The sequence below is a fragment of the Asparagus officinalis genome, chromosome 10, assembly GCF_001876935.1.
Source record: "Asparagus officinalis chromosome 10, Aspof.V1, whole genome shotgun sequence".
NCBI lineage: Eukaryota > Viridiplantae > Streptophyta > Magnoliopsida > Asparagales > Asparagaceae > Asparagus > Asparagus officinalis.
In genome coordinates, this window is record NC_033803.1 from 2,661,600 (window position 1) to 2,686,371 (window position 24,772).

At 33.1% G+C, this 24,772-nt stretch overlaps 2 protein-coding genes across 2 annotated transcripts in view; both read right to left on the reverse strand.

The window, feature by feature from the left end:
• Positions 10,189 to 22,843, reverse strand: LOC109825463 (26S proteasome non-ATPase regulatory subunit 4 homolog). Its single transcript, XM_020392315.1, has 10 exons — positions 22,780 to 22,843; positions 17,768 to 17,835; positions 17,555 to 17,660; positions 16,194 to 16,308; positions 15,896 to 16,105; positions 15,508 to 15,805; positions 13,280 to 13,406; positions 11,731 to 11,834; positions 11,563 to 11,631; positions 10,189 to 10,528 (listed from the first exon to the last, which is right to left on the reverse strand). Exons 1-10 carry the CDS (start codon positions 22,841 to 22,843, stop codon positions 10,484 to 10,486), a joined length of 1,206 nt encoding a protein of 401 aa, XP_020247904.1. The 3' UTR covers positions 10,189 to 10,483.
• Positions 22,938 to 24,772, reverse strand: part of LOC109825464 — a 17,507-nt gene continuing 15,672 nt past the window's right edge. Inside the window, exons 5-6 of the mRNA XM_020392316.1 lie at positions 24,443 to 24,772; positions 22,938 to 23,565 (exon numbers count right to left, since the gene is read on the reverse strand). Coding sequence (XP_020247905.1) covers positions 23,296 to 23,565; positions 24,443 to 24,772 — 600 coding nt within the window. The 3' untranslated portion in view covers positions 22,938 to 23,295. The remainder of the gene's footprint in view (positions 23,566 to 24,442) is intronic.

Genomic DNA, 24,772 nt, shown 5'->3' on the forward strand with positions numbered 1-24,772 from the left:
ATTGAAAAAAACTCATGGGTTATAGCCTATGAAAATCTTGAATTTTAATTTACACAATTAGTTTTCATTCATTCGAAATGAATAATTGCGAAAATCGTGGGTACTATAGCCCATGTAAATCACAAAATTTCATATACACAATTAGTTTATATTTGTTGAAAATGAATCAAAATTGACAAAATTCGTGGGGTTTAGCCCATGAAAATCTCAAAATTTGATATACACATGTACACAATCAATTTATATTCATCAAAGCAAACAAATGATGAAAATCATGCATTATAGGTTGTGAAAATCATGCATTTTAATTCACACAATTAATTTACATTCTTTTGAAACGAAAAAAATTGACAAACATTGTACGTTAATTGCAAATTTTGCTGTCCACACAATTAATTTTCATTTGCCCAAAAATAACTAAAATTGATAAAAATCGCGAGTGCTCATGGAAATCACGAATTTTGTTATTCACACAATTAACTTATATTTGTTCCATATGAGCAAAAAATGACAAAAAATATGGGTTGGAGCTCATGAAAATCAAAATTTTGATGTATACCATAAATTTATCTTTATTCAAAAAAAAAATCAAGGTTCACAAAAGTTATGGATTATAGACCATGTAAATTGTAAATTTTGATGTACATATAATAGATTTACAATCATTCGAAACGAATTAACAATGACAAAAGTAATGAGTTGTAGCCTATGAAAATCACGAAATTTACTGGAGACAATAAGTTTACATATGTAGTTTATATTCATTGAAAATGAACAAAATTTGACAAAAATTGTATGTTATAAGCCCATAAAAGTTGCAATTAATTTACACATTATGAATTCACTTTTGTTTGAAATGAACAAAAAATAACAAAAGAATGTGAGTTGTATCTCATGAAAAACGTGAATTTTGATATACTCATATCCATTACATTTGTTCAAAACTAACATAAATCGGCAAAAATCATGGGTTATGGCTCTTGAAAGTCTCTAATTTTAATGTACACAATTTATTTATATTCAATCCAGACAAATAAAAATGATAACACATTGTGGGTTATCGCCCATGAAAATCGCAAATATTGATGTACACATACTTATTTCAATTCGGTTGGTATGAAGAAAAAAAAATTATGGTTTATAGCCTATGAAAATCATGAATTTTAAACTATGTGTGCTTAATTGTCATTTGGCAAAATGAATGAGAATTGACGAGAATCGTGGGGTTTAGCCCCATAAAAATTATAATTTTGATGTACACATAAATAATTTACATTTCTTTTAGACATATAAAAATTGGCAAAAGAACGCCGGTTATAGCTCATGAAAATAGTGGATTTTGATGAACTAACAATTAATTTATATTTGTTGGAAGCGAACCAAAATTGATAAATATTACGAGTCATATCCCCATGAAAATTGTGAATTTTGATGTTCATATAGTTAATTTACATTTGTTCTAAACGAACAAAAAGTAACAAATGTGGATTATGGCTGATGGAAGTTGAAATTTTGATATACAAAATAATTTACATTCGTTCAAAAAGAATAAATACTAACAAAAACATGGATTTTAGCTCTTGAAAATCACGATTTTGACATACACATAATAGATTTACTTATGTTCGAAATGAATGAAAATTGATAAAAAATCGTGAGTTGTTGCTCTTGAAAATCCAAAAGTTTAATATACATAAAATTAATCTACATTCGTTCCAAACCAACAAAAAATGACAAAAATCATGCATGCTAACTCATCAAAATTGTAAATGTTGATATACACATTATTCACATTCATTCAAATGGAATGAAACTTGACAAAAAAATATGGGCTATAGCCTATAGTCTATGAGGATCACGAGTTTTGACATACACTATTTACATTCATTGGAAACGAACGAAAATTGAGCAAAAAAATGTGGGTTATAGCTTGTGAAACCAATTTTGATATGCAAATGATTAATTTGCATACGTTAGAAATGAATAAAAATTGTCAAAAATCATAGATTATAACTTATGAAAATCGTGAATTTTGATATACACACTATTTATATTGACAATTTTGATATACCCAGGATTTATATTGTAAAAAATTTTCATAGATTATAATTTACATTCTTTTAAAACAAATAAACTTGATAAAAATCATGGGTTATATAGATCATGAAAATTATAAATTTTTATTGACGCACGGTGATTTACATTTGTTTTGAGACGAATTAAATTTTACAAAAATCGTGGGTTACAACCTATGAAAATCGCAAATTTTGATTTACACAATAAATTTATATTTGTTTAAAACAAGCGAAACTCGGCAAAATTGTGGGTTGTATATCATGAAAAATTACAAATTTTCATGTACCCGCCATTAATTTACATGCATATCAAACAAACAAAAAATGACAATAATTGCGGCTTTATAGCTCGTTAAAAGTCGCAATTTTAATCTATACCCAATTGAGTTGCATTCCTTTAATTGAAATAAAAATTAATAAAATTTGTGGGGGCTTTTTTGGGCATGAAAAGGTAGCTTTAAGCACAAACCCTCACGAACAGAGTAACGACACTTAACTAAACCAAAACACTCAAAGTATTGTGGGTTATACTCATGAAAATCTTGAATTTTATGTACACACAATTAATTTACATTCGTTTGAAATGAACTAAAATTAACAAATTTCATGGGTTATGGCTCATGAAAATAGCGAATTTTGATATTCACATAATTAATTTACATTTGTTCCAAATGGACAGAAGATGTTATAAATCCTGGGTTATATGTCTAAGAAAATCGTAAATTTATAAATTTTGATGTACACAATAAATTTACATTCGTTCGAAACGAACAAAATTTAACAAAAATCATCTGACATAGTCCATGAAATTCGTAAATTTTGATTTACACAATAAATTTACATCCATCCGAAACAAATAAAAATTTGTAAAAAACGTGGTTTATAACTCATGAAGTAGTAAATTTTCTTGTACACAATTAGTTTACCTTCATTCGAAATGAATGAAAAATGACAATAATCATAGGTTTAAAGCTGATAAAATTCACAAATTTGATACGTACACAATTAAGTTACGTTCCTTTAAAACGAATAGAAATTTACAAAATTCGTGAGTGTTTTTTTGGCATGAATTTTTTTTATAACTAAATAGAAAATTAAGTACAAACTCTCAAGAACTAGGAAAAAGTCAGTCGCCAAACCAAAACACTCACAAAATCGTGGGTTAAGTGCATGAAAATCAGGAATTTGATGTACACACAGTTAATGTACATTCAAAAAAAAAAAAAAAAAAAAAAACTCGCAGGGTATATCTCGTAGAAATAGCAACTTTTGATGTTGGTATAATTAATTTATATTCACTCCAAATGAAAAAATAGAGAAATCGTAGATTATAGCTCAAGAAAATCACGACTTTTGAGATACACATTTAATTTATATTTGTCCAAAACGAACCAAAATTGGAAAATAATTGTAGATTATAACTCTTCAAAATTAGTGATTTTGATGTTAACATAATTAATTTACAGCTGTTAGAAACAAACAAAATTGATAAAAATCATGGGCCATAGTCCACGAAAATTGCATGTTTTGATTAGCACATAATAAATTCACATTTGACAAAAAACAAAGAAAATCATGGGTTGCATAGCTCATGAAATTTGTAAATTTTAATGCACACACATACTTTACATTCATTAAAATCGTGGATTATAGGAAATCACGAATTTTGATGTACACACAATTAATTTATATTTGTTCTAAATGAACAAAAAAGTGATAAAATTGTCGGTTAGAGCTCATAAAAATCGCAAATTTTGATGTATACATGCTTAATTTCAATTCAGTTGAAATGAAGAAAAATTGCAAAAATCATGGAGGTGTAGCTCATGAAAATCATGAACTTTAAACTACGCGCGCCTAAGTGTCATTTGGTAAAGATGAACGTAAATTGATAAAAAATATGGGTTGTATCTCATGATAATCATAATTTTGATGCAGACACAATTAATATAGCTTTCTTTGAAATGAACAAATATTAACAAAAATCGTGGGTTATAATTCATGAAAATCGTGAATTTTGATGTGCAAACAACTAATTTATATTCATTCCAAGTGAATCAAAGTTGTCAAAATTTTTGGTTATATGCTTATTGCTCATGAAACTTGCAATTTTTGATGTTCACACAATTATTTTGCATTTGTTCCAAACAAACAAACAAAAAATGACAAGAAACATGAGTTGTAGCCAATGAAAATAGAAATTTGATGTTTACATAATACTTTACTTTCATTTGAAACAAACTAAAAATGACAAAAATCTTGGGTTTATAAGCCAATGACAATCGCGAATTTTGATACACGTGATATATTTACATCCATTCGAATCGAACAAAAATTAACAAAAATCTAGGGTTATAATCTTGGAAATCACCAATTTTAATTTGCACGTCATATTTGTTCGCAACGAATGAAAATTGATAAAAATCTTGGATTATAGCTATGTAAATTGTAAATTTTAATGTACACTTAATAAATTTACATTTGTTCGTAGCGAGCCAATTGACTAAAGTCGTGGGTTATTACATAGGAAAATCAAGAATTTTTATGTTCACGCATTGAATTTACTTTCGTTTGAAACAAACCAAAAATGATAAAAAGAGTCGGTTATAGCCAAATTGCAGGTTCTTATTTACAGAATAAATTTGCATTCGTCCCAAATGAGAAAATATTCAAAAATAATTGTGAGTTATAGCTCATGAAAAACACAAAATTTGATTGACACGATTAAATTATTAACGTTCGTTTCAACAAACAAAAAAGGGCAATAATCGTGACTTTATAGCTTCTGATATTTGCAAAATTTAATCTACACAATTAATTTACATTTCTTTAAAACAAATAAAAATTAGAAAAAAATCGTAGGTTATAGCTCATGAGAATCTTGAATTTTTTTATGCATGCACAATTAATTTACATTCGTTTGAAACGAATTGAAATTGACAAAACTCTTGAGTTATGACCCATGAAATTCGAAAATTTTGATATTCACATTCTAAAATTAGTTTCATTACAAACGAATTAAAAATGATGAAAAACTTAGGTTATAACCTATAAAATTTGAGAATTTTGATATTCACACAATTAAAGTACTTTCATTCCAAGCGAAGGAAAAATGATGAAAATCTTAGGTTATAGCCTAAAAAGATCTCCAATTTAGATATACATTCGTTTAAAATGAAGTGATTGGAAAACAAATCGTAGGTTATCACTCATGACAATTATAAATGTTGATATCACATAATTAATTTTAATTCATTAGAAACAATTGAAATTGATAAAAATCATGGATTATAGCTCATTAACATTGTAAGCTTTGATTTACACATAATAAATTCACATTCATTCAAAAAGAATAAAAATTGACAAAAGTCATGGTTCTAGCTCATGAAAATGGCAAATATTTGATATACACACAAGTAATATATGTATGTTTGAAACGAATGAACATTGAGTATAATCGTGGGTTGTAGCCCAGGAAAATTATAAATTATTGTGTACACCCACTACACCCACTAAATTTACATTCGCTTGAAACAGACCAAATTTAACAAAAATCATGGGTTATAGCACGAGAAAATCACACGTTTTGATTTACACGAAATAATGTTCGAAAAGAGCGAAATTTGATAAAAAAAGCATGGGTTAATAACTTATGATAAAAAATCATGGGCTCATAAAAATTGCGAATTTGAATTTACACAAAATAAATTTACATTTGTTCGGAGCGAATGAAATTCGAAAAAAAAATCTTGGGTTAATAACTTATGAAAACTGTAAATTTTAATGTGCACTTGGTTAATTATATTCGTTTGAAATGAACGAAAAATGATAAGAATGGTTGATTTATAGTTCATGAAAATTATGAATTTTGATCTACAAAATTAATATACATTACTTTAAAGCAAACAAAAATTGACAACAATCGTGATTCTCATGAATATCCTGAATTTACATTCATTCGAAACGAGCAAAAATTGACAAAATTTGTGGGTTATAGCCTTTAAAAGAGAATTTCCACGCTCATGCAGTTAACTTACATTCGCTCGAAACGAACATGAAATGTCAAAATTCATGGGTTATAGCACTAGAAATTCACAAATTATAAAACATAGACATTAAGTTTACATTCGTTCGAAACGAATCAAAGTTAAAGAATCGTGAGTTATAACTCATGGCCTATGAAAATCAAGACTTGCAGTTTGCTAAATTAATTGCTATTGCGTTGAAAGGAGCAAAAATGAATAAAGATGAACAAAATTCAAAATTCATAGACAATAGCCTATGAAAATCATGAATTTTGAAGTACACATGTTTACTAGCCATCGGGTCAAATAACGAAAATTAATAAAAATTGTTGCTTATATAGCCCATGGAAAAAAGAATGAAAATTAATAAAAGTTGTGGTTTATAGTATATGAAGGTTGTGATTTTTGAATATTCTTGTTTATAGCCCATGAAAATCATTATTTGAATTACACATAATTATTTGGCAGTGGGTCGAAAAGAACAAAAATTGACAAAAAATTATGCATTATATAGTCCATGATTATCCATGATTATCGTGAATTTTGAAGGAATGGAACTTAATTGTCATTAGTTCAAAATGATTGAAACATTCACAAAATCGTGCATTACCTATGAGAATTTAAAAATCATGGGTAATCCATGAAAATTGTGAATAATGATGTACACATAACTAATTGTCATTGGGTTCAAAATAACAAAACTCGCTGGCAACATTTGAAAATCGTAAATTTTTAAAATCATCAGTAAAGGTCCATGTGAATTTTGAAGTACACATAACTAATTGACATTAGGTTGAGATGAACTAAAATTGATAAAAATCGTGGGTTGTAGCCCATGAAAATCATGATTTTTCAAAATTGTTGGTAATAGCCATGAAAATTGTGAATTTTTAAAATGTCCATAATTAATGGGCATTAGGTCGGAAGCAAACAAAACTTGACAAAAATCGTGGGTTATACACATAGTCCATGAAAATCACAAAATTTGACATATATATATATATATATATATATATAACTTGCCATTGTGACAAAGCGAACTAAAATTGCCAAAATTGTGATTTATAGCCCATCAAAATCGTGAAGTTTGAAGTAATAACTACCTGTAATTGAGTCGAATGAATGATAGTGAATAAAAATTGTGGCTTATAGCCAACAAAAATTGCGATTAATGAAGTTCGCACAATTGATTGCTATCGGGTCGAAACGAACAAAAGTGAGCGAAAATAGCTCATGAAAGCCATAAAATTTGAAGTTCATATACTTATTGTCATTATGTCGAATATCAAAAATAAAAAAAAATTGTGGGTTATCTCATGAAAATTATAAAAAATTTGGTATGTATGATTAATTACATACGAGTCCAAAAACAAAATCGTGGGTTTATAGCTCATATAAACAAATATTCAAATTCATAAAATATTTGTTATATGGTTCTCAAATCATTTGATATTCAGTCAATTTTATGAATTTTGAAGGACGCATATTTAATTGGCATTTGATAAAAATATATGAAAATTGGCAAAAATCATAATTAATTGGCATTTGATAAAAATAAATGAAAATTGACAAAAATCATAATTAATTGGCATTTGATAAAAATAAATGAAAATTGACAAAAGTCATGGATGCTTATAAAAATTGTGAATTTTGACATAAGTTTAATTTGTTTCTATTAGGACGAAACAAATAAAAAATGCTGAAATCATGAGTTATAACCTATCAAATTCGTGCATTTTGAAGTAGTCGTAATTAATTGTCATTGTGATGGATAAAAGTAGTGAGCTATAGCCCATGAAAATCATGACTATTTAAATTTGCTTAATTACTTGCTATTGGATCGAAACAAAATTATGACAAAAATGATGAACAATAACCCATTAAAATAATGAATTTCAAGGTGCACGCATTTATTTAGCATTGGGTCTCGGAATGAAAGTTGATAAAAAAAATTGTGGCATATAGCTCATAAAGATCGGTTGCAATAGCCTATGAAAATCATGTTATGATCCTTGAAAATTGCATTTTTTTAATGAAAGAAGATTTACCTATCATTTGGTTGAAACTAATGAAAATAGACTAAATCGTGCATATTGAAATTTGTACAATTTATTGGTATTCTGTCGAACAAAAATGGACAAAATATCACGGACTATAGTGCATGAGAGTCGCGAATTTTAAAGCGTCTATTCTTATTGGCCATTAAGTCAATGAAAGAAAGTTGACAAAAAATAATTAAAAAAAAGAAATTTAGTTATCATTGGAACGAAATTAATGAAAATTGACGAAATTGTGGCTTATAACCTTGGAAAATCATGATTCTTTTGGTACTCGTGACTAATTGTCAATGGAGTGAAAACGAACGAAAATGAACGAATATGGTGGGTCATTGCACTAGAAATCACGAATTTTGAAATATTCTTAGTTAATTGGCATTAGGTTGAAAAGAAAAAAATTTGGACAAAAATTGAATATGTAACGAATAATAATTGTGAATTATGAAGTATGCATACTTGTCATTAGGTCAAAACAAAAATTTTGAAATATGCAAAATTATTGGGTTAAAGCCTATGAAAATCATGAATATTAAGGTAAGTGTACTTATTTGCCAGCAGATTAAAGATTAAAAATTGTCAAAAATCATTGTTATAGATAATGAGAGTTATGAATTTTTAAGAAATAAAAATTAATCATCATTGAGTTGAAAAGAATAAAAATTCACAAATCTTAAAAACGTGGATAATGACCCATGAAAATCATGAATGTTGATGTACATATAATTAATTATCATTGGATAAAAAAGAACAAAATTTGACAAATATCGGAAGTTATAGCTTATAAAAATCGGAATTTTTAATATGCGTATAATTACTTTCTACTGGGATGAAATAAACAAAAATCGTCAGAAACGTGGGTTATAACCCAAACAAAATTGAGAATTTTGAATAATCATAATTAATTTCTATTAAAATCAAATGAAGTTTGAGAATTTTGAATAATCATAATTAATTTCTATTAAAATCAAATGAAGGATAATGGGAAAAAAGTGTAGGTTAGGCTTTGAAAATCATGAATATTGAAGTTCACACAATTAATTGTTATTGGGTGCAATCGACGATACTTTATAATAATGAAAGATGATGATTATCAATGGCGGGCTCATTAACTTTTTTTAGAGTGACGAATTACAAGCACATACTTACCAAAAAATAAAAAATATAACATTAAAATTCAAATGCATGTGTTACATATTTGTTTAGCGGTTATATAAGTAAAAGGCTTTGGGCGCAAATACTTTTTTAACTACGATACGATGGCTAATCACAAGATTCAAAGGCTGTAAAAAGTGATTTCTCATGATTTTAAAGGATGGATCTGCCCTCTAGATTTGTATATGAGGCCCACCCTTGCTGATTATAACTAATAGATTTAGAGATTTATATACTGACCCAACGAAGCAGCTACTCCTGCGGGGTATCAAGTACCAACAATGTAACGTAGTTAATTGTGTCTTAAATCCGAATTAAAACACAAAACAGCAATGTTCCGGGGAAAAAATCATTATCATAAACAGTCATCAACAAGAGCCCCCCATGAAATGACAGCACAAACTACTACTCTATAAGCAGGTCCTTGACTAAACGATAATACTTTCCGCAGACACTGGTTCGTTAATTGTTATGCCAGTATTTACAAAGCATACCAGTGTCCCTTTCCTCTTATAACTATTTTTTTTTTAAAATCGAGTAAATGAAATTAGTGTGTTCCCTCCATGCTCTAGGATGGTGTGTCACTGAGTGACATGCATCCAGGCCTCCAACCCTAGATTATCAACATCACCTGAATCATAGCTAGCAGCCTAAATGTGCGTCATATCAGTGACACACCAGCCAAGAGTGTAGGGAGGCACAACAACCACGTTTACTCTTTTAAAAAAGATCTTTGTATCAGTTAATAATACAATTTCAGTGACCTGCAAAAAAAAAAAAAAAGGAATGACCGTTGAGTTGAGTTTCAATAGCATGAACATACATTAAGAGGGGAGAGCATAGTTGAATTGCTTGCAAAAAGGAAAACAGGCACAAGTGGATCCACCCTCAACATGTGTTGCATTGGATGTCAGAAGTAACAGGATTTCAGAATACAGATGGAGTATAGGCCTCAGTATGACAGTGTAGAATCATGAAATGATTGGGATGGAGAATATCACGGAAGAAATACAGCTAGTAGAAATCTTTTCTAATATTCATTCAGAACAGAAATATCACTACTCCAACTGAGATCCAGCTCAAATGTAGAAATATTCATGAAATACATAATGAGTATTGAGCACCAAATCTCACCATGGAGAACAAGCAGGCACGAGCAGAATCAAAGCACCAATCATTTATCGCCCTTATTTTCTTGGTTATCTTCATTTTTCTTTTCCTGAGGCAGGGAGGAAAAGAAAAAGATCAGAAAAAGTTAAAAATCTCAAAGAAACTACTGAAACAACAGCTTAATGAGTATTTGTCAATGATCAGAAGCATAGTCACATTATTACATCTCAAACAACCAGTGCAACATTCTGTCAAGCATAAGAAACTAAATCCATAGTTTATAACAAAGTTCGCAATTCAAGTTTATGTTAGTGTAGATCTATTCACGTAATTCTGTTGACCTTATGTATCAAGGATTTGACCAGCAATTACAGTGTGCGCCACTTTAATATCCAGGTTATCATGCCCAACTTCTTTTCACTGCAATTAATTTCCACCCTAGGATATCCAGCTTCTCTTTGTTGTATGTATCCTTTAATGTTTACCTTAATCATGTTCTAAAAAGGTCAGCATACAAAATAACACTATAAACTTTTCCCAATTCTACATCTAAATATTCTAAGCTGTATGTATAAAATTAATTTACTTAAATTTTTTTTTTAATCCAAGAGAAAGGCAGCTGCTTCCCAAACACAAGTAATGTCATGTGGATTAGCAAATTAATCTCCTTCGAGCCTGAACCTGACAGAACCGTTCAGCTGGTCTTTCTAGTTCCAGGGAAAACAACCTTTTTATCTTAGGTTTTCTCATTATCTCTGATTAATGTAATATGAAGGATGAGGCGGTCCTTAGGGAGGTGATATATGGCGGTACTACAATGTAGAAGGTCTTTAAGCATATAGATTCTGTTCTGTTGGAGAACACTAAAATTCCTTCAATTGTACTATTCTAAATTACCCTCCCATCATTATGGGGTTCATCACGCAAAAAAAAAAAGTCAAGGAACTTCTTGCAGACCAGTGTAACTTAAAGATTTACACTTTACAATTAGTTCCACGATAATTAGATTTCTAAAAGCACAAAAAACAATGCAAAATTGTAATGAAGATAAGACCCTACCATGAACATCCTACATAAGAGAAAACAAAGTATAAGCATAAACGATCCCTAAATGCTTCGGAGATGAGTGTATCATGAGCATACCTCAGATTGGCCTTGCAATGATGCCAACAAATCTTTCACAGAAGGATCATTTGGATCAACGCCAGGAAGCTGTAAGAATACCATTAGATGCAGTATAATAATATGGATGAAACATATTATAAACAACTGAAAATTGCACAGTTATACAGATCAGACAAATCTACCTACCGAATTAAGGATGGAAGAAACAAATGACTGGTCCTCCAAAACCTTGCTCACACCAGAATGAGTTGATGAATCCTTTGCATTCTCCTGCGCAGACATTCGAAGAGCTGCATAGCAGATACACATGAATTAGCACAACTATGCAACATGCCAATGAAGCTCATTGGGGAGCCCAAAAATAGTGTTTCCATTGGCTAATATATTCAGACGATGTATGGGCCAACTAAGTAGCAAAAATAATGTGAAGGAACCATAATTGCAAAGGTAATATTGTACTGAGCCATTGTTTGCATCAGCTACAATTGCAAAATTAGTGTTTCCAGTGTGCACATGGAGCACACGTGGGTTTGGTAGGTGTGCATGTCTGTGTTTATGTATGTGTGTATTCCCATCAACCCCACATATACCTCCCTCTTCTACCACCCCGTCTACTCATTGAGATATATGAAGTATTAATGAAACGGAGTGATATACACCAAAAGATAAACAAAATCATCAAAAGGTAGAGAATATTAGAGAAAACTGAAAAGTAGTGATATATACTAAAAGATAGATAAAATCACCAAAAAGCAGAAAGTAATAGTGAAAGAGAGTTGTGTACGCTTAAAGAGTAGACAAAAACAAAGTGAATAGCATTTGTAGGGCTGGGGTGCATGGGAAGGGGCATAGGGAAGGGCTTGGGCCAGGCAGGGGATTGGCATGAGGTAGTAGTGGGAGGGTGAGGGAGGGAGAGTGGAGGTAGGATGTAAGAAATAAAAATAAGTAATAATACCCCATTTACTCAACAATACTACATATTTCTCCACGTTAAAATTTTTGAATGCCATTTGAAGGCTTTAGTCAAGTAGAGTTTGAAGTAAATTTTTGATTTAGAGGTGTCGGTCAAGTAGAATTTCCCTCCCCTTCCACTATGTTCCACCCTTGCCGCACTCAATTAGCTCAATCTCGCTTCGCCAGTCGCCTTCTCGGATTCAGCATGGTCCGGCTATCCTTTCACCTCTATGGTTGTGTGTCCCTTCACCCCGCCCTAACCCTGCACCCCATCCCCAAAAAGGAAGAAAATGAAAGAAAACACCTTTTAAGAAGAAAATGAAAGAAAACTCCCTTTGAGAAAAAGTTCACCCCTCTACCGTACAGCCTGAGGTAGAATCAAGATTATGGTCAACACATCCCTAGCAGTGGCATCATGGCCAGAGATAACAGGCGGATTGCATGAGATGGAGGTCATAGTACAACAGCACAGTGATGAATCTCACTTTAATAGGAAGAACATAGTAAGAAAGCACACTAATGTGCTTGGAATCAAATTTCAAAGTAGCACACTTAAGGTGAGACACGTAAAGAAACCTGATCTGACTCCTTGTCCATTTTAATCTGGCAAAGGAGTGAAAGGGGCAAGATGAAAGAATTGATATTTTTCTTCTTGAAGAAGATAAATACCTCTCAGTTTTTGAAACAGTCTTTTAGCACGATATAATGCTACGGGTAAATAAGCAGATGATACATATGTTAACTGTGTAGGTATGAACTTCAAAATAACAGCAAAACTAACCAAAAGCCAACTCCTGGTCATCTGTAGTAGCATCTGACATGTCAGCATCTGCAACAGTTGCACCACCTGATCTGGCATCATCCATGGACAGAGCAAGAGCCTGCTCTAAAAAGGCGCTCTCATCATCCTGTCACCATTGAAAACACATTCCAGCACAGTTAGCGGTTCATCAGTTATACATGTTTTCTACAGTGAGACAGCCAGGCATGTCTTTAATTAAAGACAATTAGGAATCTCCATCAGTCTCACACGTCAAACTAGAAGTTGATTATCATCCTGACCGTCGTTTAAGATTAGATTAATGACCACACCTTATAAAAAAAATTTAGAGGGTTTATACTATATAGAATGTCTTACCCCCCATTCCCCCACACACTAACAGAAAAAAATAAAAAACCACAACCCAACACACACCCCAAAACAAACCAAAAATATCTTCTACTAATTGATGGGTACACCTCATATATAGATCTTGGTCAGTAACCAAAAAATATGTGCATCTTTCTACGATCTTCCAATTTTTTTTTTATCTCTATCATCTTCCAATGTTTTTTAATAAATACTAGTATTCTCAGTGCACGCAATGCGTGCATGACACCGTAGGCATTTGTGCAAAAAACAATGATTGACGATAAGTATTGATTCGTTCAAGACACCGAACTGGTTGTGTATGATAATTCACCAAATATATCCTAACTACCAATAGCCTATTAAATTATAACATTGTACAAATTTGATATATGTGGGTGGCTGAAAGTAGTGGAGAGTGTAATCCAAATTAACATGAGAACTTGGAGGTTGTTGAGTTTAAATATAAAGAAGAATATAAATATTTAAGGATCAAGTAACAAAAATACCAGTTTGTAGATTTTCATGGGAATAAAAATTTAAGACATTAGTGTAAAAAACAACCCTTAACGAAAAGATACATGAAATAATTGTTCTCATTTGCTTGTTCCTCCTTGTTGAGAATATTTCCCTTGACAACATTGAACCAGCGGTCACTGAGAATATTGCCCTTGATATCATTGAACCAGCGATCACTGAGAATATTGCCCTTGATATCATTGAACCAACAATCAGCTCGATTCAAATTGTGAGCATGTTGTTAGTGCAACCGAATTTGAAGTTACGGTTAAATTGAATCTATTTAGGACAAAGGTACTGTTGGCAAAGATTCTTGAGGGATGACCATGATTTGCTTCTTCCCTCATGGAGTTTCGAATAATAAGGAAACAGTGTTTATCTTGTTACTGAGGAGGTGTTGGAGGAGGATAACGATAGGTTTCAGGGGGTAAAAGATAATATATTTGAAATTGTGTGGTTATGAGGAATTTGGAAGATGGGGGTAGTTACAAAGTAGTAGGTGGTTACTTATGGTTTTTTAATTTTCCAAATTTGCCCTTTGAATTAGTTTCAATCTACTGTAAATTGTTGGGGGCATCACTTGGAATTAATGTTACAAAAAACGCTAGGTGGCCTACGCATTGAACCCGGCGCCTAAAGCCTAGGCGCCTAGGTGGGCCCAGGCAGTTTTCCTTTTTTTTATTTTCTAATTACAATACTTGATAGTTGATAATAAACCACGATATTATAGAAAGCTAAGGTGACGAAGTGGCGCCTAAGTAGATTTCTTTCTTCATTTAAGCCGTTTAAGTGGTGGTGGAGGAGATTTTACTAAAGGTTGGAGTAAGTAGAGAAAGTGCTCATAGTTGGAGGCTGGAGGGTTTGGAGGAGGTCGGAGGACGTGGAGGTTGCAATGGAGGACATTACGATTAATGCCTAAAGGGCGTAGTCCACGTAAGCATCCCACGCTGTCCTAGACACTCCCAAAACCTAGGTGGGTAGCTTAGGTACCACCTAGGCGTAGGCGTGCAGTCTAGGTATTGCCTAGGGCTTGGCGTACGTCTAGGCGGGCCAGGCAGAAGCTCTTTAAAACATCGCTTGGAATTATTCAAATTCATGACTTACAAAGGGTTGAACCAAAAACATGAACTAAAAGGACGAAATGACAACTTTCCCTTCTTAAACATGCAATTTGATTTACTCTTGGAAAATCTGTATCTAGATATATAGCCAATTATGATTATTACCTAATTTGACATAAAGATACCCGTTATGGGCACAACACCCAGCATGATTAATAAATTTTAGACATCATGTTCTTTGTTTGCAATATGCAAGAGCTTGTGATTTCAGCAACTGAAGAGGTAGGAGAAAACACAAACCATTAGATCATGTCTTTTTTCATCAGCTGCAACAGCTGAACTACTAGCAGGCTCAGCCATAGTTGCATCATGAGAAGTTGAAGCCTGGTCTGCTCCTTTTTCTTTAGTAGCATCCTCAGCAGCCTTTTTCGCGGCTGCTTCTTGCCTTGCCCTCTCTTCTTCCATCGAAACTCTAAGAGCAAGAGCAAGCTCAGGGTCTATATTAGGATCCACGCCAAAATCATAGCCAGACACGCCTGCCGCAGCTGCAGCAGCAAAACCGCTTCCTCCATCCTCATCGCCCGTAAAAATGGGCGTACTTAAAAGCATAAGCAATAAGTTATATTATATGTGAGACACGACTTTGAACAGGTGATAATATAGGAGTCGAGAAAATCACAAGACTGACCTTATAAGTGCATCCGAAAGTGTACTTGGGCCAGCAGGAACATGAACAATGTGACTACTACCATTGTTGTTTACAGCCGCAACAAGAGACTCCAGCTTTTCAGATTTTCCATCTTCAGCTTCTCCAAAATCCACAACATCCAGTGAGACGCTGTTCTTCTTTAACTTTTTTCCAATTGTCTCCAGAGTCTTCTTCTCATATTTAACTGGGCTGTTATGCAGAAAAATATGCAAATGAAACTACAAATAACAGAACTAATGAAGCACAAGTAAGTGAGAACATCAGGAGAATAAAGTACCTTCCAGAAAAAACTATGATCCGCTGTTGCTGATTCTTATTTTGCCGGTGTTTAAGAGCCAACTGAGCAACCTGGATCCCTGCAGTGAGGTTCATATCACCACCAACTTCCAAACCTAGATATCCAAACCAATGAACACAGCAACCAAAGAGTCAGAAGTATTTCACAATTGATATAAAGAAAATTTTCACAAATAAAGCATGTTGTAAAACAGTAACACAAGAATAACAAAATAGTGGCAGGCTACTAAAGCAAACACATTGTCTAAAGAGATCTCCATTTTTCTATCTAGTCTTAAAAAAGGTTATGCGTCGACCATCAGCCATGCTGCCTATAATCAAACCTAGACAGCTGCCTAACTGAAGAACCCTTAATGAAATAGAAAACAAATGGCTGCTTAGACAGCTACCTATTATGTTTTCCATAACACAGTCACAATCAAAACTATGATATATATTGCAAGTATACCAAACAATATTTTATAAGAAGCTGGTACAAATTTTACTTACTAAAATAGAAAAATATCACATTTCACACTCATAATTAGACTCGGACGAACTGGTGCAATCCTCTTTTGCCCACTTTTAAGGACTAGAACTATTAGCTTGATAATACGACTATACCAAATATGTTATTAGGGTAGGTAGTACATAACAGAAGTTATAGAAGTTTTGTTTAACTTACATGGAAAATATGTAACCATATGCTATTCTATTTCCCATATATAAAAGTTGACCATTCCTTTCTAGGATGAAGTCACTGTCCCCACATAATATGATCATAACAAGTCTTCATCTCAGAAAACCTCTTTTCTTAACCTAAAACTCGACTCATATAGAAGGGAACCACTCAACTGTCATCTTCACACCTCCCTCACAAACGTCATACAATGTACCATATTGGATATGCCTTGGACGAGCCTGCACATATCAAGCTTCGTATCCTAGAAGACAGCATTTGTGAAGTCTCGGTTTAACTAGCCAGACAGAAAGTACTATTAACATCTCTTAACGGAACAACAGATCACGATCTAACGACTTCCGAGGCAAAGTAAGTGCTGAATGGCTTGGGTCTTGCCTCAAACTCGCAAAGTAAGTCCCGCAATTCCCATTTCATGCACATTGTTAATTTATGCAGTTAAATAGCAAATAATCCCTCGATATTATAGTAATGGATCTTGTTATTATAGTCCTAAGAGTTGCTCATTCCCCCATAATTTGTGTTCAATTATCAAGGGTTCATCATTGTTTATTAAGTTTACATACAAACAATTAGTCACAAGCAATGAATCTACTCAACAACTTCAACCTACTAAAATTTCAAATTTCAACAACGATACCGAGTATAGAATATAGAATTACCATGCATGCAAGCGAGTATCTTTCCAAGATCGCCAGTAGGAGTGACCAAAACCCTAACCCCCTTGCCGCCCATCGTCAACACTCCGACGGTATTCTCCGGATTCGACTGTAAACAAGAAAAGGACAAGTACATAAATAAATAACCAAACCCTAATTTCGCGTCAGCAACCCCCCCAAAAAAACCTAGATCCGGCAACAGGATCGACAAAAAACCTGAGTCTTGGCACCGCAGATGAGATTTATGGCATCGGCCTGCGCCTGGAATCGAGACGGCGAGTAATCTGTTTGCAAAAACCCTAAAGAGTTAAAAAAAGAAGAAGATGATGAGAGATTGATTGCAGACCTCGAGAACCATGGCGATCAGAGGAGAGAGGAGCGAGCGGCGTCGGGAGAAGCGGAGATCGATGAAAAAGACCGGGGATTTTAAGGTTTTGGGCTGGCTTCGCTCGACTCGTGGGCTTTGTACAGAGGGCTGCGGGTCGGTAACACCCTCAATTGTTTTTGGCAGCAATTTGTAATACGGCGAAGTTTTTCCAAATTTGCACTTTAACACCCTCTACGTGGGAATTTCCCTTTTAAAAAGAGTCTAATGTGAAGTTTGTTTATGCATAATAATTTTTAAACGTTTTAATTCTTAATATTGATTAAATTTACATTTAAATATTTCAAAAATAGAATCAAGATAGACTAAAGTAGAATTATAGTCATTTAACATTAGGATTACTAAAAAAACTGAGGATTAATAGGTTCTTAAATTAGCATACAAGTGTCACATTGGAATTTGGGGAGGAATTAGCATAACTATAAATACTTAAATGCAATTTTTAAAATTTTTGGTTGTGCAAGTATTTCTAAAGCCAAGAGATTGTATATAAGTACACAATAGAAGAAACTACATCGTATTTGACTGTAGCTAAGTGTAGTAACAATAAATAAATTCAATTATGTCTCACTGAGGTAATCACACGTCTATTTATTTATTTATTTATTTTATATTTATATCAAACCTTTTATTCTTTTACTAGAGTGAGATTAGAGGTGAGCATTAATCGGTTCAAACAGATTACATCGACCGAATTTTGACGGATTTTGATTTGGTTTTAGAACGTTTGTCGATCGGTTTGCTTTGAGAAAAATTCAAGCCAATCTGATCGTTCTCTTAATTGTCCAAAACATACTCTTTCTTTCTTTTCATCAAACCATAAATTTGTTTTCCCCTTAAATTGTTCATTATTTCAATGAATTTGCATTATTCTTTATTGAACTCTTAATCCACTTTATGGTTTTTTTATATGCATCTTTTGTTTGGGTTAAAATAGTTTTTTCTTAGGAACAAATTTTTGTTTTAAACCCATTCCCCCTTTTTTTTTACTGGAATCGACCGACCCTCTTTTTATTTAGCGGAATCGATCCACTTCTCGGTCACGTCAGCAGCGTGGCCGAGAAGCGGGTCGATTTTTTTTTAATCACATCACTAAATAGTCGGGGTTGCCAACCCCGACTATTTTTTCAGTAGAAAAAATAGTCGGGGTTGGCAACCCCGACTATTTAGTGATGAGATTAAAAAAAAAATCGACCCGCTTCTCGGCCACGCTGCTGACGTGGCCGAGAAGTGAGTCGATTTCGCTAAATAAAAAAAAAGTTGGTCGGTTTGTAAAATAAAAAGTTGAAATGGGTTTAAATCAAAAATTTGTTCTTTTTCTTAGTTAAACCACTACAAGTCCAAACCAAGTAGATTGTACTAAACCTAACCAACCAAACTAATTTTATTGGTTCGTTTTGATTTGAAATATAGATCGATTCAATTCTTTTTCTTTTTTTTTGTCGAAATTTGTAAAAGTTGATCGAACCAACTGTTTGCTCACCCTTAGATAACATTGTCCCCTTTCCATAGTAAACTCATTATTTCTTCCCATTTCTCATAAGAATGTTTGGAAAGTATATACTATGAAACATTTTTAATGTGCAAGAGTGATTTAAAGTATCTGTTTTGAGGCAATAAAATAGTTAAATGTAAAATGAAGAAACTTCTGAAAATATTCTAAATTTATCTACTCGAAAAACACTCAGGGCTAATTGCAAAATAGTCCCTTATATTGTTATTAATTGCAAAATAGTCTCTCAAATCTTCGTATTTGCTTATTACTCCCTCAAATCTTTAATCTTCTTGCAAATTCATCCCTCTTGTTAAATAATATTTATTCATGAGAGTGAACTTCTATTAACTTTAATAGAATTAGATGATTTTCTCATTCTATCTCATCCATAATTAACTTTACCATTTAAAATTTTATCAACTCTTTTCATACCGGGTTTAGACCTGCTCTAACTAAAACCCAAACTGACTAACTTTTTTCTTCTTCAACGGTTAAGAGCTTCCCAAAACTCTATCCAATGTTTTTTTCAAATGGATATATTCCCAACTAGAATTATGGAAAACCCCCACGTTGGAAACTCAGGATCGCTTGGATAATTTTGTATATTGAGTTAAAGCTTAACCTAACTATAGTTAGAAAAATTAACAGGGTCCCTAGAAGAGTAATGTAATTGCAATATAGGGAGTAGGAGGGGTAAAAGTTGCTCCACAGGCTCCTTATACTGTAGACTAAACATAGAGAATATGATTTGGTATTCAAAATCAATGATAACAATGTGACTCCCTATATTTAGTCTCAACATAGGGAGCATTGTTGGATCAACTTTTCTTCCCTCCTACTCCATATATTTATTCTAGAACATGATATAGTGAGCCATTTGGGAAGCATTGTTGGAGCACTTACTTATTATTTAGCTCCCTATTTTCTAGGATGAGAGATTTGCTCCTCAAATATAGTAAAAACCTAATATCACTATTGGAGATACTTTAAGGAACTAATACGCAATTTTTTTTTTAAATGGAGAGCAAGCACCCAGATCTTTCTTATTTCCAAAAATTAGATATAATACACGTGTAAAAACTAGAACCGTCGATCTATCATAGCGATCCTAGGGTTTGTCTTTGCCGCCCCATCTTTTTTCCTATAAATAACAGGCAATATTTGCCGTATTCTTCATCAATTCTCCCTTCTGACGAGGGTTGTTCTCCCTTGCGCCGTTTTCCTCCTAAAAAAAACTAGGGTTTTCAGATTTCTTTTGCGTAAATCTTTCTTTTATTTTTAAAATCAAACGAAGTGATGATCCTTTTTCCCCAGATTATCGACAATGATTATACTGTGCGCACTTAAATCTCTCCTCGGAGAGTTCAAGCCATTGGATCTGATCTTTATTACCCTTCGATTTTCTATTAATTTTTTAATATATTTTTTCAGCTGATGTTATGAGAAAATTTTGACCCGTGGATGTGATGTTTCTCTTTCCCCAGACGATCGACTCTGATTATAACGAGCGCTTTTTGTGTCTTTTCTCTTCTACGAGAAAACCAAGCCAGATTTCTGATCCGCATCAAAATTCTCAAATTTTTTGAAGTGTTTTTTTTTTTGGAAAAAAGTTTGCATTTTTAACGGGGAAAAAAAGTCGACGATGATAAATCCAAAGGCTTGTTTCTCAAAACATTCGCAGTGGCCGCCTGAGGGCTTTAAAAAAGTCGACGATGATAAATCCAAAGGCTTGTTTCTCAAAACATTCGCAGTGGCCGCCTGAGGGCTTTCGCCTCGCCGGGCTCGAGAGCCTTTGCTGTTTATCCTCCTTCCTTGGATGTCTGAGACTTTTACATATTTATTATCAACAAAAATTTGATTTTTCCTGGATTAATTTGATTTGATTTATTCAATTTGTAGCCGATGATGAAAAATTTTAAGGCTTGTTTCTCAGAGACATTCGCAGTTGCCGCCTGAGGGCTTTCGCCTCGCCGGGCTTGAGAGCTTATGCTGCTTTAACTCCTTCCTTGGATGTCTGAGACTACGAATTTCATCAACATTTTCCTTTTTTTAGCATTGATTTTGGGAAAGTTTGCAGTTGTTCCAAGAGAAATGCTCTCCGAAGGGATGTTTTGGATCATTAGACTTGGGGTCGGATTTGATTGATATCAATTTGATTCGCATTGAAGATGATCTTTTGGTGTATATTTTCTTTTTTTTATTATCGGCATTTTACTTCAAATGTGAAATAATCTGTATTTTTTTAACTGGCGTTTCTCCTAAATTAAGAGAGGGTTAAAAATTGATGCACATTAACGATGTTTGCGATTTTTTTCGCTGGATTGATCGTCATTGATAGATTTGCGTGTGTTTGAATGTCTTTGATCAATATTCTTCTACTTGATTTCTGCGGGGTCTTTTGTCAATAAATCGAATAGAGCAAGATCATAAACAATTGGAGTGCCTATCGTTGTATATACCCTGCTGAGTTAAGAACGTTGGACTTGGCTCAAAGGCGTGGATTCGGATTCTCTAAATTCTATTTAGGGGCAAATGTAAAGGATTTTATGATTTGTATGGTGTTTATGATTGTTAGGTTGCAGAGAATTATTAGCAAAAACAATGTCTAAGTTCTTTGTAGTCAAAGGCAATGTAAACAGTATCTATGTTTTTTACAGTGCCTAAAGCTCCTTATACTATAAACAATCTGAATTCGTACATTTATTGCTTGTAAAATGAGTTGACAGCAAGGAAAGATGAAGTGGTAAAATAGTTTACAAGAGGAATATTCTCTATAGAACAATTTTTCACTGTAGACCCAAACAGATTTTTTATTACCAAAATCGACCCGTTTTATGCCACATAAGCGTAATCCCATTTCCTAATTAGTCGGGGTTGCCAACCCCGACTGTTTAGGAGTTGTTAAACCCCAATTAGAAGCCTTAAACCTGATTTAATTAGGGTTTAACAACTCCTAAACAGTCGGGGTTGGCAACCCCGACTAATTAGGAAATGAGATTATGCTTACGTGGCATAAAACGGGTCGATTTTGGTAATTAAAAAAAAAATCGGTCGATTTTGATAATAAAAACTCAGTTTGGGTCTACAGTGAAAAATTGTTCTTCTCTATACATTTTCTTCAATTCGGAAGAAATTTTCTCTTTATTTTTAGTTGGTCTCAGGAATATTAATTTCCTGAAATTAATATTTATTCTCAAATGATTTATTTATCAAGTTTGATAAAACTTTGTTTCCAATGAATGACATTTCGAATTTGTTTCGTCTTTCAAACAAAAATTCAGATCTATATTTTCTACTGGCGATGCTCTATCAATTTGATTCAAACTTTAGGAATACGCTCAAACTTACAACAGTTAACCAACATGTTTTCAGCTACACCATTTCTGGCTGGAATCTCAGCTGGAAGTACCATCCTACTTCTCCCAAAAAAAAGAAAGTTCTCAGCTACACAAGATATTCAAACGTTCAGAAATCCAAAAAAGTTATAATTTGTATATTGTATAATAAAAGAACAGAACAGCACTCACAAAATTAGTTCTACTCAAATTTCCTCACTTCTTTACAGCAACGTATGCTTTCATTCTACATCTCTCCGTCCAGTCACGCAACGCATTCATTCAACGTGCAGAAAACCACATAAATTTCTGTTACTTGGTTTGCCTACAGCTAAAAGGAAGTGAACGTCAACAAAAATTACAATTTTTTTGTACAATCTACAAAATGTACAAGACCTTGAACTTACCGGCACTCCATGGAGGAGTGTGCTTATTTCCCTCTAAATGGAGTACATAAATTACAGGAGGGACTCCCTAATAAAGCCATAAAGGTTATCTCAGGATGACAAATGGGTAGAGGACTAAATAATCATACAATCATTGGCGGAGTTCTATGGACAAGGGAAGATGCCCTGTGATTCCTACTTATTGGGAGCATCACATATACCTCATGGACCTCCTGCTTACAAACTTCGCCTTTGTCTCTATCGATGGCGTAGCACACATAAATTGTATCGATAACGTTATCCAATACATGGACGAAGTAACCCAGCACCAAAATTAGCAGCAGCCATGCTAGAGCGGCAACAAGGTAGATTTCTAGTTCAAGGGTACTGAATGCCTTCAAGATTGCGAAAACCTGTGAAGGGAGAACGAAATTTATCAGATTATCAAGAATAACATACAAACATTGATCACACTGGGACTCGTTGCCTGCTTGTTATCAAAGAGGACAGTTGTACTGGTGGCGAATTGTGATCGAGTAAAATTTCTAAAATTTCTCATAAGAAGTGTATTCCCACACACTTGTACAAAGATACAAAACAAGAAAAAGACAGGTCATTAATTTATCAACATTTTTGTAACATCATTTTCTTTGTTCAATTATTTTGCACATACGAGAGGTAAATGCAGAAAAAGTTGCATTTATGACCACTTTTGAGGATCACTTACCTTTGATAACATACAGGATAAAACTGAAGCAATTTTTCCATTCAGAAAATATATACTACATCACTCAATTAAAGTTGAAACTAGAGTGGACGGGGTAAAAAAGAATATTCTTGCTAAGTTGCTATGATGACAAATGGTAGGTTTAACATAGTCCTCCCACAAATATTAGAAAGATTAGTAATTGTATATTAGTTTGTTACAATTTATGGTAACATGTACGTTAGGCCACAGATGTGATGCCACTGAGTGAATTAATGTGTTCAATGCAACAAGTTATGAATATGAGGAATGCATGGGACATGTCTGTATTTATGTATGTAAATTGTACTTTAAAGGAACGATCTCATGACACAGTTGTTTCACTATCTCATGACATAGATAAAAGAAAATGCTTCAAGTTCATGTATAAAATACCGTGACAGGAATACACTTCCTCATTCTTTTGTTATCTTGGAGTTCCATTCTAAGTTTTTTTTTCCCTAATATTTTTGCAATATGTACATGTATGTATGCCAAACCAGAAGAAATTAGAGTCCATAAAAGAGAAGTTGGAAGCTACTAACCGCTATTGCATATAATGTTGAGATGACAAAAATAATCCCAGCAAGGATCCGGGTAGAGACTGTCTCAACAAAAACAGGAGAGAGAAGATTCCGTCTAAGAAGCTCATATGTCATCTTTGCTGAAGAGCAGTAAGATTCGCCGGTAATTGCCGCAAAATTTATGGTGAACTTATTGACGAAGTCAACTGCTGATAACAAAAACTTTGCACAGCAACTAAGAATAAGATTCACAAATCCAGAAGCATTTTCTTCATGTTGCGCACTATCTACTATAGCACGCACCACCCTTATAATACCCATTACCATTCCTGAGAAACACACTGTACCAAA

Bases quoted from the DNA above. Each gene is read 5' to 3' on its own strand.
- LOC109825463 (XM_020392315.1), bottom strand. From the start codon at position 22,843: ATGGTACTTCCAGCTGAGATTCCAGCCAGAAATGGTGTAGCTGAAAAC. The intron at 16,106-16,193 runs GTACTTTATTCT...TCTGCATAACAG, and splicing joins ATCATAGTTTTTTCTGGAAG to CCCAGTTAAATATGAGAAGA. The intron at 15,806-15,895 runs GTCAGTCTTGTG...TATGCTTTTAAG, and splicing joins CTTTCGGATGCACTTATAAG to TACGCCCATTTTTACGGGCG.